The sequence below is a fragment of the Heliangelus exortis genome, chromosome 18 (assembly GCF_036169615.1).
Source record: "Heliangelus exortis chromosome 18, bHelExo1.hap1, whole genome shotgun sequence".
NCBI lineage: Eukaryota > Metazoa > Chordata > Aves > Apodiformes > Trochilidae > Heliangelus > Heliangelus exortis.
In genome coordinates, this window is record NC_092439.1 from 11517441 (window position 1) to 11537962 (window position 20522).

General features: G+C 36.4%; 1 protein-coding gene across 1 annotated transcript in view; it reads left to right on the plus strand.

Moving 5' to 3' along the window:
* OTOG (otogelin) overlaps positions 1-20522 on the plus strand; it is an 80342-nt gene that overhangs the window by 24009 nt on the left and 35811 nt on the right. The window contains exons 19-33 of the mRNA XM_071761720.1: positions 73-285; positions 1312-1477; positions 1982-2056; positions 3162-3205; positions 3707-3860; positions 8626-8733; positions 12801-12939; positions 13188-13322; positions 14402-14548; positions 15139-15258; positions 16017-16133; positions 16654-16810; positions 17796-17822; positions 19580-19747; positions 20242-20520. Coding sequence (XP_071617821.1) covers positions 73-285; positions 1312-1477; positions 1982-2056; positions 3162-3205; positions 3707-3860; positions 8626-8733; positions 12801-12939; positions 13188-13322; positions 14402-14548; positions 15139-15258; positions 16017-16133; positions 16654-16810; positions 17796-17822; positions 19580-19747; positions 20242-20520 — 2049 coding nt within the window. The remainder of the gene's footprint in view (positions 1-72; positions 286-1311; positions 1478-1981; positions 2057-3161; positions 3206-3706; positions 3861-8625; positions 8734-12800; positions 12940-13187; positions 13323-14401; positions 14549-15138; positions 15259-16016; positions 16134-16653; positions 16811-17795; positions 17823-19579; positions 19748-20241; positions 20521-20522) is intronic.

The window sequence follows — 20522 nt, forward strand, 5'->3', positions numbered from 1 at the left end:
TGAAGATGATTTTTATTCCAAGTCTTTTTTAACTGCCTCACTGAGAGAGTGTTTAATCTGTTATTTGTGTAGCCTCTTATGCAGCAGAAGCTTGTAGCATCCTTACGAAAGAACTTTTTGCTCCGTGCTACCCCTATTTGAGTCCTGTTCCCTATTTTGAGCAGTGCAGAAGAGACACTTGCAAGTGTGGACAGCATTGTTTTTGCTCTGCTCTGGCCCATTATGCTCATCACTGTCGAAGATTTGGAGTTGTAATAGATTTCAGAGGAGGTGTCCCAGACTGTGGTGAGTTGCATCTCACTTCTAGTCTTAAATACTTACTATTTGAGTACTATAGAATCAAGCAATTTGGATGGCCTCAAATGTATACCAAATTAAAAATATGTTTATCACTTTTATGGCTTTGAGTATCTCATACCCATGTTGATATTATTCATGAACTGCCTATTAAAATGTTTTTTTTCCCTGTAGATGCTACATTTATCTAATTCTTTAAATGCATGAAATTAAAATTATGATAATGTATTCAGCGGTTTTAGCTGGACTATTGTCAGTTTCTGCTGTGTGACAATCTCTTGCTTTCTTACTCTTGGAGACCCTGGAGTTCACTTAATGCTGAAATAAGTGTAGAGAATTGGTATTATTGATATTTAATTTAAAATGAATGGAAAACTAGCCAAAGGTGAAATCTTTTATCTGCTTTATAAAGCCTCACAAGTAGAGGAGCGGAAAATAGTTTTTTTCATTTCTGTGGATTATTAATGATGTAAACAACATTGATAGGACATGTAGTGCCCTCATTTTCTAAAATTATGTAATTGGAGACCCTATAAAACAACCTCAAAGTGACACCCCTAATTTTTCAGTAGGTGAGGCTTCAGAAACATAGGATATTTGTAAAAAAAAAAACCCCACAACAAAACGCAAAACCAAACAAAGCCAAGATGGCACTGTGGAACATCTACAAAGCATGCACACTTTGTTGTTTTTAATGCTTTCTTCAAGATGCAGTCCATTTCCCAAAGCTCATACACGAGATCCAAACATTTTCATAGTTAGAGATGGCGGGGAAAAAGCTTCAGCTGTTCAGTTTCCCCTGTATAAATCTGGATTAACTGTGCAGGCTTCATTGTACTCATTATTACTGCAGATTTACATCTGTGTAGTTTGTACAGCATAGTGCCAAGATAGCAATTTTAGCAGAATTTAGTGTGATTTGGGCTGAAAGAATAACGATGTTTATCAGGAAACTGTTGGGAGCTACTGGAGTCTCTTGCAGTGTAATTTGAGATATTTGTTTCGTTTGGACAGCTCTTTCATGTGATGATACAAAGGAGTACAGTACTTGTGTATCTACCTGTGGCAGAACCTGCCAAGCCCTCTCTGTGCCAGAGACATGCAGCAGTGATTGTGTTGAGGGCTGTGCTTGTCCCTCTGGAATGTATTTGGATTCCAAGACTGAACGATGTGTACAGAGGTGGGTTCAGCTGCAGCTTTTGTAGAGACACTCATTCTTTTAGGTCACTGCATTTGCAAGTCAGAATGAAAAGCTAATAAACATGTTACCTTGTTGTTATTATGCATCTGCAAACTTAATGGGATCCTAGAATTGTACATAATCTGTGTACATCAAAAATAGCTCTTGAATGATGTTGGATGGGTCTGGGTAATACAGAAGGTAGTTGTTACATATTCCCTGCCTTTTGGCATATAAGAGATTTCAGAGTTGTCCCTTGTTGTCTAGAGGTCCTGCTTTGTCATTGGTTTGGTTTGAAATGTGCTCTAGATATATAGCAGTATTGAAATAAATTTCTTGTGCCTTTTCAAAAACACAATGAACAAAACCCCCATCTACATGGCAAAAAAACCTCACCAAACCAACAAAGTAAGCAGTTGTACTTTGAACAACAGTTAAGTTGATGGAAATTTTTCTTCCTTCACTTGTAGTTAATCTCTGTTACATTTTTTTCCTCTACTCCAGAAGTGAATGCCCGTGTTATTTTCAAGGAATTGACTATCCCCCTGGAGAAAATGTTATGACATCTTTAGGCAAATGGTAAGATACAAAAACCTTTGTTTCACCTGGCTGACTGGTGAGCTTTAGCAAATCCTTCTGGCTATCCTGTAGGTTTGTTTGTTGTTGTGGTAATTTTTTAGTTAAACACACCAAATAAAGCTATATACATTATCCTTGTATGTTTGAACAGAGCTTCTTTAGAAATTAGGTTTTAGGCTCTGATGATGAACTGTAGTTCCAGCTGATTCTGATAATAGACACAGGAGGTTGGTATTCCAGAATCCTGTCATGTTGCTGAAGCAAAATAAATTTGAGACAACATAAGAAAAAGAATTATAAACTGCATCCCTGCTTCCTCCCGTGAGCCAAAACGACTTACAATAATTAAAACATTTTACTTGTTACAAATGAGATAGAAATTAATAGTGCTATGGGTGTTCTCAGGCAGATACTTTGTTCATGATCCAGATTAGGAGACACTGAGAAAAGACAAAGTTACCAATCTCCTGTTATTGTGTTTCGCTTGGAGAAAAGTCACTCCAATTCAGTACAAAAAATTGTTCCATGGTAGCTTGTGGTTGTTTTATATTTACCATCGGGGGTTTATCTTCAGCTGTGGCATAACACGAGCTGTTGGTGTAGCGAAGTGCTTCACATAAAATAACAGCTTGAATTTCAACAGAGTTCTGTGCTGAGAAGGAAGATGGAGCATTTAGAATAGCATTAAGATTATTCATATCAGGGTCCATACCAAGAGCTTGTTGTAACATACATGTATGTGGGCTGAAGTTCTTTTTTGGATACTATTTCTCATCACATTTTTGTTTTACATAATGATTCTGTTATGTACAGGGTTTGGTTTATTCTGCTCTGCTGTCTTGGGAGCAGTGTAATGTTGCATCCCTGTATGTATTTTTCTGGCAGCCCACTCAATTTAACTCACAGTAACATTATGCAAAAAGCAAAAGTTTAAAGTAATTAACATTCCCTGTGTTAAGGCAATGTGCATTTTAGCTGCAGTTCTAATACTCAATGCAAACATTTATGCAGTTATTTTGTATTGATTCATACTTCATTATTAAACAGAAAATATTAATATTTTAGATCTTCTGGCTCTCAGTACATCTTTGTATTTTTATTGCAGCCATTGCAAGGATGGAGTAATGAATTGTGATAGCAGCATAATAAGTGAGTAAAGAGAGAGGGTAAAGATACTCCAAGTCAAATGAACATGTATCCTCCAGGCTCTGTGGAACCTCTTATCTGTAGTAGAAGATTGTGCAATATGTACAAATGAATAATTTATAGGAGGGAGTTTGTAATTTAGGAGTTGCATATTTGTGATTGAAAGATAGGTGCAGATAACTGACCAAAATACTGTTAAATGTGAGCAACTTATTTTCCTAATACTTTAAAATCCTGGGTTTTTTAGCTGGCTAATGTAATCAGGGTTGATTCTTGACTGTTTATTATGTCCCTTACTAAATGAATATATTAATTTCTGTGTTTTGCATGAGATTGATAGGGCTTCTAAGAAGTTAAGTGCACTCAGGCAGTGAGATGCTACTGGTGTTAATAGATTTTTTACACTTGTGTTACATATTCTCCATCTGAATCTATTGCACACCTTTATGGAATACATAATTTCTGATGTGAAAGCTAATGTGTTGGTAATTTTTTTCCCCCCAGCACACAGCTGCCCAGTTGGACAGATTTATATAAACTGCAGTAATCCACAAGTTGATTCTGAACTCAGCAGAGAGAGAACTTGTGAGAATCAGCTGCTGAACATCACTTTCTCAGCACACCTTCCTTGTGTCTCAGGTTGTGTCTGCCCACTGGGGTGAGTACAGACAGATGTGTGTATTCCAGTGCACAAACCCCTTCAGTAGAACTGAGTAATTAATTCTGCTGAAGACATACCACCCTTCCACTTGGAGAATTTCCTGTGCCCAGGGGTTTAGCATCCAATTCACTGTACAACTTCCACTATAATCTGGATTTTTGAAGACCTTTTCATATTGCCTTCTGTTTTTTCATTTGTTTTTAAGAGCATCATTGTACTTTGTCATTTGGTTTGAAAGACTTCTGTTACATTTGGAATTACATCCTGAAGTCTTTTAAGTAGGAAAATTCATTATCTATTTGACATTGTTAATTAAATCAGAAAAAATACATAACAAGATAAAACTAGTGCAATTATGGAGTATTAAACAACTTGTTTCTTTGAGAGGATCTGAGGATCTTGAACCAGCCATGCAGGCATTTTGGTTTTTCTCTGCTTTGTTTTGACTCTCCACTACAATTCAAGCAGGTAATTGATCTGACTGAAAAAAAAAAAAAAAAAAACCAAAAAACCCAAACTGGTGATACTATTTACTGGCACAGATGAATAAGGCCACTGAGCCATCAGCTCTGGCTGGATCATCTCCCATGTTGGAAACTGCTTCAGCTACAAAACTGTTAATCACCTGGCACATAAGCTGTCTTCTTTCACTAAAGATAAAGAATTTGGAGGAGAGGAATATACTGTGTATATGTGTATCTGCAAATGCACATTTATTATTTAAACACAAAATTAATAAAAAGTATATTTTCATCACCACAAGTATACAGGTCTTTTCAGAAGAACTAGTTTTGACAAGCAGACTGCTATCACTTTCCCATGGAGTCTCATGCCTTACATGATTTTTAGTTTATTTTTAGCACTGAATCAGACCCACAGTGTACTTGAGGAAAATTTTATTTCTTGATGGCATGTAAAGAGAGATTTCAAACCATTGATCTTAACTAAAAATATTTTAACTTGGAAAAAATTGAGTCATAACCCTGAGGTAATATTGGTGGATATGAGGTAGAGGCAAGATGACTCAGAAAGATACCAAACATGACACCAATACAGTGGCAGGCTGGCACTTATTTGTAAAAAAACTAGACTGGGGCAAAGTACAAACCTCAGTTGCCTTTCCCTTAGTCTTACCTTGGGAAACTTCCCCTACCTTACAGCACTGATGGGACTATGAGCAGCATGTGAGAGGCCCTTGCCCCTCTTTTTTTTTTTTTTTTTTTTTTTTTTTTTTTTTTTTTTTTTTTTTTTTTTTCTTAGCTGTCTTCATTCCATGCCCTCTTGTGTTCCTTCCCTACAACACGAACTAAAAAAAGAATGGATGGGGGAACAAGTGCTAATAAAAGTGTTCTTACCCTTGTTCTGTCAGTCACTTTGCTTAATTTCCATAGTATTTTTATACTTAAAATAAGAGATGTCAGGGCAGAGTTCCTGTCTTGCTGTGCTCTGATGTTGCAGCAAAACCCGCACCTGGGTTTTATGCAGCTCTGAGTAGTTACACTTCTGAGATGATTTTGCCCTCTTCTGTCCACAACAGAAGTACAGTAGAAGGTGTAGGGAGGAAAGAGCTGCTTTTTGCTTAAGGAAACTTCAGAGGAGACAAAAAAAAAAAAAAAAAAAAAAAGGGGTTAGCCACATTTTTAGGGGCTGTTATGGGAAAGGTTGATGAAGATGGCAATTGCTGTGAATCCCCATCATTATCTTTCTTGCTTTTGTTTTTGTTTTTTTTTTTTTGTCTGTTTGTTTTTTTGTTGTTTTTACTCTCCCCTACCTTTAGTCTTTAAACTGCTACTGTGGTTTCTGTGAATTTTCTTTTTAAGGGCCCATTTCCCTTAGCTCAGTAGGATGCTGACAGTAAAGCTGAATACAGGGGTGTTTCCCAATAAGGGGGAAACTGTCAATGTGTGTGGATGACTGTATCTCATCTGAAGCATCAAAATCAGTTGTTGAACAAAAGGATGCATCAAGGATACTAAAGGAATTTGAAGCATACTATAAAATGCCTGGTGCTTGACAAATTTAATATTTCTTTATAATCAGTTGGGGGGAAGGGTAATAAGAGGTAGACAGTAAAAAGTTCCTTAGACAATGAAGAAAACACCTGGCAGGAATATAGGAAATCTTTGTCTAGACAGTTGGTGAACTACAATGAAGCTATTGGATGCTATAGTAATGTTATCAGCCTCTGTTAAAAAAAGAAAAAAATTATCCTCGTATTAGAAATGTTACCTGCTGCTTACCTCTCACTTAAAAACTTAAGAGAAAAAAACCAACCAACCAAACAAACAAACAAAAACTTTGTAGGATGATTCCTCAGACTCCCTCAGAGCAGATGCGTTGTTGGGGCAAAAGTGAGTGTGGCTGCATAATTCAGTTGGTGTCAGGCTGCTGTCTGAGACAGGGGCAAAAGCCATGCAAGACACAACCTGTTGAAAATTATTCCAGTAGGGGATACAAGAATTCTTTTTTAGTCCTCTGGTCTTGATTTGTGGATTTTGAAGAAGCAAATAAATGTTCATTGACTCACAGAAAATGCATTGCTTTGGAGGATGCCTTGACCAAGAGCATTTACATATTTGTATGTATATGAGTGAACAGAGCTATGGACAACAATGAGAGTAATAAAACAGTGTTCAGCATGTTGAAGCTGTCATTGTATCATTGTGTACAGTAAGTATGGGTGTCAAGGTGTCAAGGAAAATGTCTGATACTTCAAAGGGAAGCTGTTGCAAGGCCTCTCTGTAGGTAACTGTGGTGAATTCTGTGATCATTGAAATCTACCCACCTGCTTGGCTTTGCAAAAAAGAAAGCTGTTATCACTTGTTGTAGCCAGAGTAATAATGTGAGGAAAAAACCTGCATTTAGTGTTAACTTGTCAGTGTGATGCTCTTTGTGTATGGATGGGCCCTCTTCTGTGCTGAGCAGCTTTAAACCAGTGGGGATTTCAGTTGAATGCAATGATTGAAGTAAGTATGGGTTACATGGACACTTTATGTACCCTGGGGGAAATTAGTTTTTCAGTTTAATAGAGGTGAGAGTTTTATGATGTGCCCACAGCTGATAAATAGCACACTGAAGAGTAATCTAAGTCACAGTACACAGGTTACCAGTTCATTAATATGAGTTAAAAAAATGTTCAATAATAAGTGCAGTGGTGAAACAAAAGTGTCTCATGCTGTTTGTGATAGATGTGCCTCACACATCTTTTGTCTCATGGTGCAGGGGTTTGCCCATACCACAATGCTAAACATCACAAATGCCAAATCTGTTTTCTTCAGAAAAATGTCAAGAATGCAGGAAAACCTGTATGAAATTTACATTACTGGCATTCTAAACAATCTTACCTTGGAAAAGGAAAGAGATTATGAGCCCAACAGCACCGTTTTAAGAGTGTTTGTTTCACAAAACAAATAGATTTCAACACTTGGCACTTGGAAGTAAAGGAAATTGTAGATTGCATGGTGTCTGTAAGAAACCATTTTGCTATGCTACTAGCTTCTTAGTTGCTCCAGCTTCTTATGCTGTATGGAACAGGATCCTATATAGGAACAGATACTGAATCCAGAAAAAGTTGGAGCTATAGCAGTTTGTGAAAGACACTGCTGTAGCTTATCAAGATTTTGTTTCACAATTTTCATTTGGCAAATAGATTTTTCACTGAAGGCTGTGTTTGGTGTTACTGGACCTGTACTCATATCTGTTTGCCTATCCAGTAGTATTACAATGTTTTTTACTAATGAGGCTGCTTTTGGTATAATACAGCTTTCTTGGGCTCAGAAAAAAGATAGTTTTAAAAATGAAATCATTGCAGATTTGTGATTCCTGAGATTTTTGTATAGAATCTGTTTAAGATTTCTCTTAATATAACTTTTACATTTCAGTTTTTCTGGATGTTATTAAAGACCACACATATTTTACTTTCAAATTTAGCCCAGTTGCTTTACGTTGTCTCACTGGGCAAGAATTCCTCTATTCTTTCTATGTTACTGAAGTATTCTTCCCATTTTTTGTGAATTTTCATTTTTTATCTATTACTCTAGGAGTTGTGATTATAAATAAAAAGTTAGTGTCACTCTTGAATTGCAAATAGCTGTGCTATTTACACAGGCAAACACACAGGTTCCTGTGTTATCATGACAATCTTTTTTGAAGACTGTGAGGATATTTCTGCAATAAAGTGTATTTGTGACTGCTTGCATGAAGGTGCCAGTCATGCAGAAGTACAGGCTCAATTTTCTTCTCTGCAGACAGAATAGCTCATTTTGATCAAATTATTCACAGAGCAAGAGCTGTAACTATGGCTGTAGGAGAACTATGCAGCAAATTGAAGCTCTTTAAATAAGGTGAAGAAAAGAGAACAAAAAGAAATCCTTGCTATAAAAAATCTTGGTATAAAATTCTTGGTATAAAAAACTTACTAGCTTATTTATTCTAAAAGTGTGTACCACTTAGCTTCCCCAGCCTTAAAATTTATGTCTTAATGAATAAATCTTCACAGGTTTAGTGGCTGAAGGGCCAGTGCCCAAAGTGCTAGCAGCTACTAATGATAAAATATTCACATACCTATGAAAGGAAATTACCAAAATATGCATACATAATTATTAATAAAATTGTACCTTGCAATTGCAGAATACTTTAAATTTAAACTACTTGTTTTTAACATAACAATACTAATAATTGAAAAGCTTAGGAAAATATTTTTATAAATAGACACCAGGTGTAGTTCTTCTGAATTTATATTTTTCTGTTCTTTTTTTGATAGGCTTGTTAAACATGGGGATGTGTGTTTGGAAGCAGAGGAATGTCCATGTTCATGGAAAGGAAAGGAATACTTTCCCGGTGACAAAGTAATTTCTTCCTGTCATACATGGTAAGCAGTGTTCCATTTAGGTGATTTCATTTTGGTTGTTTATTGACTGGTTGATTTTTTTTTTTTCCTTCATGTTTCTTAATCATAAGTTTCACACCAGATTCATGTAAATTATCTACCCTAATTTTGTTTTTACTTTTCTTCAGAGAGCTCTTAAAATTATTTTTTCTTTAGGGTTTGTTGTTTCAAGGAACTTGTGCATAACAAAAGAACAGCTATTTGGGAATTTATTTTAGAAAAGAGCTTGATTTCGAAAAATCATTGTTTTGATTATTAGGGTAATATAAAACAGTATTCCTTGGCTGGTGTTCCTAAAGTACAGGTAAAATCCTTCAAGTTTCACCACTGAATGACACTTGTTAAAGCTTTACATTCATTTTCACATCTAGCATCACATCTTGACTAAGTCATAGCTCTGTGCATATAATAAAATAGTAATAAATTAAGGAGAGTACTGAGCAAGGTATTGAGGAAAGAGATAAATTGCTTGCTAATTTTGTATGTTTGGATAAGCAATAAATTCCTCAGCTTTTAGAGGAAGTGTTCCAATAGACACAGGTGGTTAGGGTGACTCCAATGCATGCAGAAGCCTATTCCTTTTACCATCCAGTGTTAAAAATGCTGCAGATACCCTATAGCTACATTGCTCCACAAAGTTATGCTGAATAATCAGTAGAATGTTGTGCACTGCCATTTCAATGAGCTTCTCAAGAGCTTGAATGTGAAAATATACCAAATCCACATGACCCGGGAACAAACTTGATTCCTGCCTGTTTTCTTCTCTGCCCACTGCTGAGTGTTGCAAGCAGCACTACTTGACTTACCAGAGCCTCAGAAAAATCAGTGTAATATCAATCATCAGGATGCCATGGTAGTGGTGTAGCCTCCAGCTTCCTAGCAGAACAGTTCCTTCCTTTTTTTCCCTTCTTTTGGCTTACCAGGAACACGTAACTGGTCTCACCTGGTAATCTGCTCCTGGCCTGCACAGCTCAGTCTAGCCTAGTCAGGTGAAGGCTTGCCCAGTCAGCACGAGTCACTGCCTTGTCTGGATGTCATTGCCCCCTCCAGCCTTGTGCTGACCTCCTCCCTCTGCCTCTCGTCAGGTCCTCACTATCTGCTCTAGAAGAGATTTGTAGCCCTTTGGTCGACTGGTGAAGCGACTTAGAAGCCATCTCCACTGGGCAGGCAGGTAAAGCGACCCGGGTTCTTCACCCCCTTATTTCCAGAGGCCTCTCCAATTGGACCTGGTGTGGGAGTGCTTGCATCAGAAAGTACAGTTATGTCCCATTTACTCTGTACGAGACTTCACCAAAGGCAGCAGCAGTGCAGGCAGAAAAGACACTGAATATTTAGCCTTCTCTCTTTTTGTCTGAGGCCAGGCCCATTAGTTCATGTACAATTCCTTAAGGTTTTCATGCTTTTCTAGTCTTCCTTGTCCAGGAGCAAAGACAAATTAAATAATGATGTCTTTTTGGCATCAGTTTCCCATGGACAGATGGCAAGTCTGCAAGAAGCTCTGCTTGATGCAAAGTGTAGAACGTATTTGAGACTCCTGTACGTGTGTGCAGAGGTGTATTTGATACAACAAGGGAAATGTGTATTTTTTCTCATGCAAGGCATAAGAGTGTCTGTGCAGACAAACCTACTTAGACACTTACAGCAGTTATAATGACTTTGGTGTTATTTAGTGCACAGAAATAGTGTATGTTAATACTAAATATAATTTTATTCATATCTGATGTGGTTTCAGCAACATAACTATTAATCCAATCTGTCTATTGAACAGTAAAATGACAAAAAAAAATTTTCTTAATTTGGCAAAGCTAGCAGTGGAGTGTCAGGAGCTTTTCACCCAATCTCAGGGGTCTGGCTGAACACAGGTCCTAGGTTTTTCAGGCTTGGTTTTCAGTTCATCTTCCTGATACAGTTTGCATGTGCTGGCAAGATCAAACACAAATTGTTGTTATTCTCACTGAAGGTATCAGAGCAGCATTTGGGTGCTGTGCAGTGCAAGGTAAGATGGGTGTTGCAGTTATTTATCCTGGTTTGTTGTCACTCATTGAGACCATTAAGCAAATGTTGGCTATTATTGGTGTGCTGCTGAATTTATCCTTCTGTATTCTTAAATAAATAACTTCTTGGAAGTACTTTTAAAAAAAAGTTAGTCACAGTTTGGAACACGCAGTAGTAGCTCTGTGTTTCCAACTAGGACTCTAGATTCTGATAACTAAATGTTAGTTTACTTTCTATGAAGCCTGGTATCTCACAGGGAGCAGTGCAGAGGACTTTGAAGACATGGTTTAAGCCCTTCTGACTAAATTTGTTAAGACTTCTGAAAAAGAGAGTCTGCAAAGGAGCTCCCCCCTCTTTGTGTATTAAGAAATGTTTCTGCATGAACCCTTAGCAGATCAGCCTGTGGAGATGGATTTGAACAGGTCAAGAGTGAAACTAAAACCTAATGTCTCACAGAAAGCATGAGAAGCAACTCTTGTTCTCTTAGTCCAAATACAGTTTCCTCTATTTGCTTCTGCCTCCATCAACTTGATTAGGTTCCTGCCTTAGGTACAGCTTTGAGGTGACCAGAGTTAGCTGGGTGAGTCCTACTGCCATCTACTTCTGCTTTGCTACAGCAAACACTTTTCACATGTCATACTTTGAACTTATTTTAGCCATGTATTTGGTGTATTTATTTATGTAGTTACACAAAACACAAGCAGTGGGCCAAATCTATGGTGGGATGAGCAGACTCTTGAAAAATCTGGGGAATTACTCCAGGTTGGTGTAAATAGCATGGTGAGGAAACAGAAGGAAATATGATGTTACTAGTAATTACAGCTTCTTAGACTTTCTAGATAATTGCTACTCTTTTGGAAAGAATGCTGTTCTCATGCTGCCATGTATTATAGCAATATGAACAGAAAAATAAAAGTTATACTGACAAAACCCTTCATACTGCTTGGTGCTTCTGTATATGAGATGCCAAAACGTTAGTGGTATGACAAATACTTCCAAAAGTCAGATTAATATTTTAGTTGTAGAGAGTGAAACATTGATTTAATCAGGAAATTGAAAATTCAGTAATTTTCAAAATAGTTATAGATAGATTTATATCTATATATAGATGTATGCCATAATTATATCATATGCTGTACTTAGTTGAACTTCTATTTATAAAATATCTTAAGCAACTAGGCACCAGCTCCACTGTCTTTATCAAGAAAAGTTTTGAAAGTGTCACAGGGACTTAGAAACATAAAAAATACCATTAAAAATACTTGTTAGTTACAGGAGATTAAATTTTATGCATTGTTAATAAACTTCAGGTAATTTCTTAAAAGGTGCTGCAAACCCTGGCTGTTAGGCAGTTAAAAAGAAAGGAAATCCAGTAATATCTGAGCAGCCACTTAGTGTATGTGTGATGAAAGCATTTTGATGCTTAAGATGGCCACAGACACAACCTGAATTATTCTATTCATAAACTGTTAGGCTATGGTTTGGGGTTGATAATACCTAAGCATATGGGGAAAAAAAAAAAGCCCAATTTCTCAAAACATGGTTCTTCTAAGGAACCTAAGGAGCAAAGTAGTGCTACTGAAATGTTTGCACTTCTGTGGAATTCTTATGCAAGCAAAGACTGTAGTAATATGACACATTCCTTGCTGATTCTGAGATTCTGTTTGAATAGAAACAAATGTTCTGTGAGAAGCTGAAAAAGAAAGCATTAACCTTGTAGCAAATTATCGATGGGAATTACCAGAGAATATATTAGGTTACTTCTGGCATATTTTGTTTTCTTGTTTCAACAAGAGAAACACCTTTTGGTATCTTTCCATTCTGGAACCTGTAAATTATTACATGAAGAAACACAGATTGTATGCATTCAATATGTACACCTTTTTTCCCCCAAAATGATTGTTTGTATGCAGCTTCTAGTCAACATTTAAAAACACTTCTGTCCACAGCTATCATACTTGATGACTTCTGGTTTCTTGCTGCTCAGTGCAATAGCTGTGATCATTTGTCCATAGCTGCAGCTGATGTTACCATTATTGATCATACATTTTCAGCATTTGCCAGCGTGGATCATTTCAATGCACCTTCCATCCTTGCCCATCCATGTGCACTGCATACGGGGATCGACATTACAGAACCTTTGATGGATTAACATTTGACTTTGTTGGGACCTGTAAGGTTTACCTAGTTAAGGTGAGACACTTTTGTAAAGACTCTGTAAAACTGGATTTAAAAACTACTTGCTAAAAACTTGTTCTACTGATTTTCTATCTATACATTTTATTGAGTGACACATACTGGTTTTCAACCTTTGATGTTGCTTAGACTTAGAATCACATAATAATGGTACACTGAGGTTTCTGCTAATTGAACTATATAATGATATACTAATTTCTCTAAGTATATTTAAGTGTCCATTTCTTTTTTTTTTTTTTCTTCAGGGCACTTCTTCAACCAGTTTTTCTGTTATTATAGAGAATATTAACTGCTTTAATACTGGAATCATTTGCAGGAAAAACCTTTTCATTAACGTTGGAAAATCTTTTTTAATATTTGATGATGAAACTGGAAATCCAGTAAGTTTCAGTCTTTAATGCTGATTGAAATGTATATTTCATGTGTATTTTTCTGGGTGCTTGTCCCTTTCATTAGCAAGAACTTAGTGTGCCACCTAAGTAGTTGAGGCATTAAATGTCTTTACCATGAATGTTGATCACATGTGGATTGGTCAGTGGAAACCTTAGACAAAAATCTGTTTCAGATTTCACAGAAATGATAGATGAGATGGTCCTAGTCCTTTTGTTTAGACTTATTTTCTGTTTAATGTCTTAGAATAAATCTATATACTTTAAAGTTAGTAGGAGTTCTGCTGTTAATTCCACTAGAACTAAGAGTTTAGTCTGGTCTGGAATGTATAGGAGGAATATTCTTATACAGCTGTAAAAAAATAAATTGCAGTCCCTGGTATATCCTTCACAGCCTTAAACTGGGGAGTGGGGGTGATGGTGATGTGTGTTGGCCAAACTGTAAACTCCATTGCTGGAAATATTTTGTGTATTTAATAATTTTAGTGCAAGTAGTACTGTTTATAGACTGAGTATAGAAAGGAAGCTGTATCTCTTTGTATGGGGTGTTGTGTAATTAAACCAACCATTTGAGTCCATGCTGCAAATAATTTGAAATCTGATGGTTATTGGATGGTGAGAAGGATGCTTTGTTAATAGAATGGACATGTTTAGGTGATTCCTTATTTCAAGAAGATGCTCCATCCATCTTTATACATACTTATATTGCAAAAAAGAATGTGGCTAATGCCTTCTGGAAGCAGTGATGTATAACTAAGTGAAAATCATTACCAGGAATTTCAATTTATTTTTTGCCTCTCAGATGAACCATTAAAATTTTAATCTTAACTCCATCCTGCAAAATTGATATAAAATAAACTTTTAAGATAGTTTAGTTATAAAAAGACAACACAGTCAAAATTGAAACAACTTTTGTTTAAGCATTTATCCCTGTGTGGCCTTCTGACAGGTTTTGGACTTCTGTCTGAGAACCATGTTGTTTATTTTATTTAGCTACTTATTTCCTGTCAAGTGAACATTTTGTGAAGAAATAACTTACAATATAAGCTGCTTTGTTTTATTTTGAGCAGAGCTTATCCAGTTACATAGACAAACTACAGAAAATACAGTTGTGGAAAGCTGGCTTTTTCACAGTTGTTCATTTTCCTGATGAGCACATTACCATTCTCTGGGATCAAAGAACAACAATTCATGTACAGATGGGTCATCAGTGGCAGGTAAGTGGAAGTCAACGCTCTTACTGCCATTTCTTTGAGGTATCTATAGAAGTCTTACTAAGTAAGACATATTATTATTCAGACAATAGACAATGTGCCAGAAATCATGTAGGAGCTCAGTCACAGAGTTGAGGAGAGAAGCATTCAGCTAACTTGTCAATTGAAATATTCATTCTCATTTACATTAATGTGTTGGTTTTTATTTTGTTGTTTTTGTGGGGTTTTTTCTTTTTATTTTTTGTTTGGCTTTTTTGGCTTTTTCTTTTTCAGTCACTGTTTTCTGTCTAACATCAGAAACAAATAGCTTTGAGGCAACATTGATCTTCTGTATTCATTCCTTGTATGGCTGGAGCAAGTATTATATTGCTGAAGCATAAAAAAATACAGAGCTGGCAAAGAGATCACTTCATTAAACAAAAGATCAGCTTTTTTCTCAGAAGCTTGGAGAAACCTAGTTGAAAGGGAATAATATTGATATCAAAAATGTTTTTGACAACTGAAGGCTCAAACATAAAGTTTTCAAAATGTTCATGGCTGGTAGTGTTTTAGTATAATGTGGAAACATTTTTACATTCTTAATTTTGTTCCAGGGTGAATTGAGTGGATTATGTGGAAATTTTGATTTGAAGACAATAAATGAATTGAGGACTCCAGATAATTTTGAGTTAACAAACTCACAAGAGTTTGGAAACAGCTGGACAGCTGTGGAGGTAAACAGTATACAGAATGTGTTTGCTAGTGGATTTTTTGCTTTTACATCATAATTTAACTATAATTAAATCAGAAAATTGTTCTTGGAAGTATCAAGCAGGCAGCAATGCAAATGTCAGTATCAGTGGTTCTTATAGGTATTGCAGTCCATTAAGGAGAAGAAAACAATCACTTTTTTTCCTACACAGGGCTGTAGTGCAGAGAGAAATGTGAATAATATTCTGAATCTAGGTGGTTTTGAAGATGCGTTTGAGCAGTAAAGTAGCCATGTTTTTCACATAATGGAAGAATTTTGGGTTTGCTTTAAACTGTTGTCAGTTTAGCTGATCTTTCATATTGGGGAAATATTTGACTGAGAAACCATAGCAATGGAAAGGGACAAAATATTCTTTCCATATGCTGTAAAGTTTAAAATTGAAATTGTTAACATCATGTGTCTGGTGGCATTCATAGAAATGCTCCTTTCTAGTAAGCAGTTAGAGTAGAAAGATCTAATTTCTGACATTTCTAATTGCTCTGTTTAGACCTATATATATGTATGTGTTTTTCTGCTGCTCTCAGACAAATGAAACATTTCTTGTGATTGTGTACTTTTCCTTTTCTGTAGATTAGATTTTAATTCAATACCTGAGTCTGGCTCTAGTTTCATAAATGATGCACTAGTGTTTTACATCCTAAACAAAACTATGCTTTCCAAGCTCAGACACAAAGTGGTCATGAAATAATTTTCTTACCTTGATTTTGCTTTCTGGTTAAGTGTGTTGGCAGCTCTGACATTCGAAATCCGTGCAGTTTGAATCCTCTTAGAGAGCCGTTTGCCAAGAAGGAATGTGGAATACTGCTAAGTGAAGCATTTGAAGCTTGCCATCCAGTGGTGAGTTTTGGCCATGTGTACAAAGATGAGGAAGTGAACGTATCACCAGAGAGAAACTTTACTCTTCAATTTGCATCACTTCAAATCTTCCTCTTCTTCATCAATCGAACTCACAGAAAAAGTTTTACTTTCTTATTTCTTAAGTTTTGTGTATATCTGATTTTCTTAACAAGTCTGAGATTTATTGATTGGTGATTGGTTTTGACAGTCTGTCTTCTTTCATAAACTTTGTAGTTTGTTATGACTTTAATATTACAAGACCAAACAAAACACAAGCTCACATCAACATCCTGGAGTGCATGTTCTTCATGGCTTATTGATTTAAATATGTTACAAAGATCTGTACAAGATTTTGTATTCTAATGAATGGATTTTGTGGTTTTGGAAACATTTAAATTAAGATCTTTAATACTGTGCAGTCTTATATATTAAACTTGAGAGAGAGTTGCAGCTTTGCATTGAAGTGACTGTTGCCAGTGTCTATCGAAACATTTTTGATAAGTGATATTTATATTTCCAGATTGATGTCACCTGGTTTTATTCAAACTGCTTGACTGATACATGTGGTTGTAACCAAGGAGGTGACTGTGAGTGTTTCTGTACGAGTGTATCAGCATATGCCCATCAGTGTTGCCAGCATGGAGTTGCTGTAGACTGGAGGTCCCCTCGAGTGTGTCGTAAGTTTACTGCACTGGTGGCTGCCATGGAGACCTAGACCTGAAAAATCAATAATATAAGTTGCCTGTGGCCATGAATGGAATCACTGAGCCACACTGGTAGGAAGATGAGTGGGAGTCTCTTGCTGCTCTCTTTGTTCATTTTAGTCTAGCTGGATTCCATTCTTTCCCTATTTGTGGGTCATATTCTGCTATTTTTAATTTCTTGTGAAAGAAAAAGCCATGAGAAGTCAGTACTGGGTATGGCATCTGTCCCTCAAACCCAGGGCACAAAGTTAACAGCTCAAGTGATTTCCATCTCCAAGAGGATTTAACTTCTTCACAGGGTCTAGGAAACACAGCTGGCTTACTACTGCCCCCAGAGCAAGTGGGAAATATAAAGGTCTTCCAAAGAAAAACAAGTAGTTTTTTAAGCAGGACTTTGTAATTTCTTAGTATTTAACAATTTCTAGTAGCTGAAAAAAAAAATTGAGGCCTTTTTCTGTAGCACGTAGTACAAATGCCTCACGGGAGACAGTCGTTTGCCCAAAGATGTGATGAAAAAAGGTCAAGATAGAAAGATGAAAGAAGGAATGAAGCATTTTTCTAAATTCACCAAGCTTGCTCAAAGTCACACAGCAAGTATGCCATAGGGCAAGAGGGTTACTCTTATATTTGATATTAAAATGCTACAAGTGTTTTCATATGAGCATGGAAAGACAGCAAAGCATAGTATTAACCACTAGAGGTCACAAAAACACAGTTGTAGGTATGTAAGCTTTATTTCCTGCTAGAAAATATTTCACTTAAATCAGTGCAGTTTAAGTTGATATTTTATTTAAAATAGTTAAGTAATTATTTGGGAATATTTTAAAATATATTTTTGATTATTATCTAACTTGGTCAAGCACTTGGCTTACTGCTGAATTGTAAAGGATAGTAGAAAACCTGCTTATCCTCAGAATGCCTACAACTGCATTTATTTCCTTTTCTTTGTTTGTTTTAGCTTACGATTGTGAATATTTCAACAAAGGTAAGTCCTAAAAAGATCTGAGAAAATGTCAATAAAATATTGGTTTTCTTTATATGTCTTAGTAATGAATATAAAATAATTGTGTTAATGAAAACAGTTACAGATTCAATATTATTTAAATATCAAAGTTTCTCTTTTATTGCTTTATTTTGCTTTTTCAAAGGCTTTTACTTTCATGACCTTTTTTATTTCTAGGCCTTTCCCCAAAACACATTTAACATCTTTTCTGCATTTAAGGGTCATGCTTAAACAATGCAATAATTAAGTAGTAATGGACTATTCAACTCAGTAATAGTACTAACACTTGCTGTGTAAGGCATCCTGTAGTTCTAAACTGATACCCAGTGGGTCTGATAAACCGGCCCTGATCTATCTCCTGTGCAGCCTCCAGAGGGAGCCAGCTTTTCAGAGATACCAACTTTTTGTGCCCAAATGAGGAACAATTCTCCACTTAGGTATCTCGGTCCTAGCTTTATGTTTCTGAGTGGCAAACATTGCTGCTGCAGTAGAATGGCTCTCACAGAGAGGTGCAAAATTTGTACAAGGTGCTAGAAGTGAATCTTGAACCTGCACTTGGTACTGGACTATTTTAAAGTCTGTTCAAGTGCCTGAATGGTTGGAGGTGCTGGACATAGAAGCACTGCAAACCAGCTGAGGTGAGGAATGGCCAGGATTCTGCTTTTTAGGCTGTAACTATTTATCAGGCTTGTGTAGAAGTCTGTTTATCCAGATGGTTCGTGGTATTTTGGTCTTCTGATAGAGTCCATATTGCAGCAGCTCACGCCCAGGAAGATCTTGGAGAGGGACTGAGGTGTAATTAGAAAAGACTTGAGCAATGTGCAAGATACAAGGGATTTGGCCAAGCAATGTACACTTTTTGGTATACCAACTGCTGAGATTTTGAGTGGGGTCAAAATGGCTAATGCAGTGCCATTTTATCTAAACTGCTATTTAAGCCTTTAGACTGGTGACTGCAGCTTTAAATTTTCTTTTTGCTTTATTTTATAAAGGAAATCTAGTCTGATACTAGGTGATCCTCCTGCCATTGTAACAGATGGAAAGTGCAGTACCTCCAACATCTGTAGCAGTAGTAAAGTGAAGTTAGATAACACGGACTTTTGAAGTTACTTTTACTTGTTACTGAATCCTCACACGTTTGTTGAAATAGTGGAGAATTGTGCCCATGACCAGCTTGTAATAAACATGGTTATTGTCAACTTCTCACTTTGTACCTTCCTGCTGTTTGCTAATCCAGCTCATCAGTATTGTCCATGGGGTGTTCAGCACTGCCACTGGGAAAAAAAATATATCTATGCTGAAGTTTTTCTTCTCTAATTCAAATATAGTAGCATTCCACAGAATTAGTTGTCTTTGGAGATAGGGAGGTTAAGAAACTGTTTTAGACCAGAAGGAATTTTTCTTTATGAAACTATGTTATGAACATGGAATGGAATAGTTGCAGTCCTACCAGAAGCAGGAGCAGAAGCCTTTTTGGTAGCTTTATTAAAGTGGTTATGAAACTGAAGTGGGTGAGAGGGAGGAAAAGGAGAAACTAATCATGAAACTTGAAAATTGAAACTAGGCATTTTGGATGATTTTCAGAACAGGTGTTTTCTAGAAAGGAGCTTGACTTTTTAAATGTTGTCATTATAGTTTAGTGCATGGCACCTAGAGCTATTGTCAGAATGGAGAAATATGTTTTGATTTAAGTGCTGTGCTATAACATGGGAAGTAATATTTTTTTTTTTCCTCAACAGCTCTGGGAAAGGGCCCATATAAACTGGTCAGCTATTTCGATGGAAAATTTGTAGTGGCAGTGAAACTGGTAGATGGTGTTGTTTTCCCAGTGAGAGAAGAAGATCTTGTTCCTGGACATGCAGAGAGCTTTATGCTGACTTCAGGACTTTATAAACCCAAAGCACACGGTAAAGTCACTATAAACTGAAGTTTAAATAAAGCAGAGCAAGCAACATTTTGGTAGTTTATTTTAAATGGAAGGCTGAGCTCTTAAGCTATAAATTCCTGGTAGCAAACGTTACTTGTAAAACTTGTTAGTTTGAAGTTGAATTTTTTATTAAATAAATGGCTTAGTGAAGGATGTAAACTGAAGTTCTGCTTGACTGTGAGGCTATATTCCTTTATTCTGGTGAGGGAAGATGTTTTAATCTGCTTGTATCCCTGTTGAAATCTGTAGGATGTTTAGAAAACTAAAAACACACCAGAATCTAACACTCTGAAATAGATATACAGTGTATTTTCTGGGAAGATGCAGGCTGTTTTCACTGCTGAGGCCAATGTCAGTCACCACTGCTCACAACACTAATGCCAGTTGTAGTATATCTGAAGTTAATTGTGCATATATCAGCAAGTATAAATGAGTTCTGTATGGTTTGTTTGTTTTGTTTTTTTTTTTTTTCAGATTCCAACTTGATTTCATTTGAAGCTGCTGAGAAACCAAACTATTTTCTTCAGTTGGCTTCAAATAATACTCTTGTTCTTTCTAAGTGGGAAAAAAGTGAAGAGTTTCACAACAGATCTACATTTGTCATTCACAAGAATACATGGCTTTCAGGGTACAGTTCCTTTGAGTCATTTGCAAAACCAGGATACTTCATTCACATCTCAGCCACTTCAGTTGAGCTTTCAAAGTACCATCATTCAGAGGAGTTCAGACTGTCAACCCTTTTTAAACTTACAGGT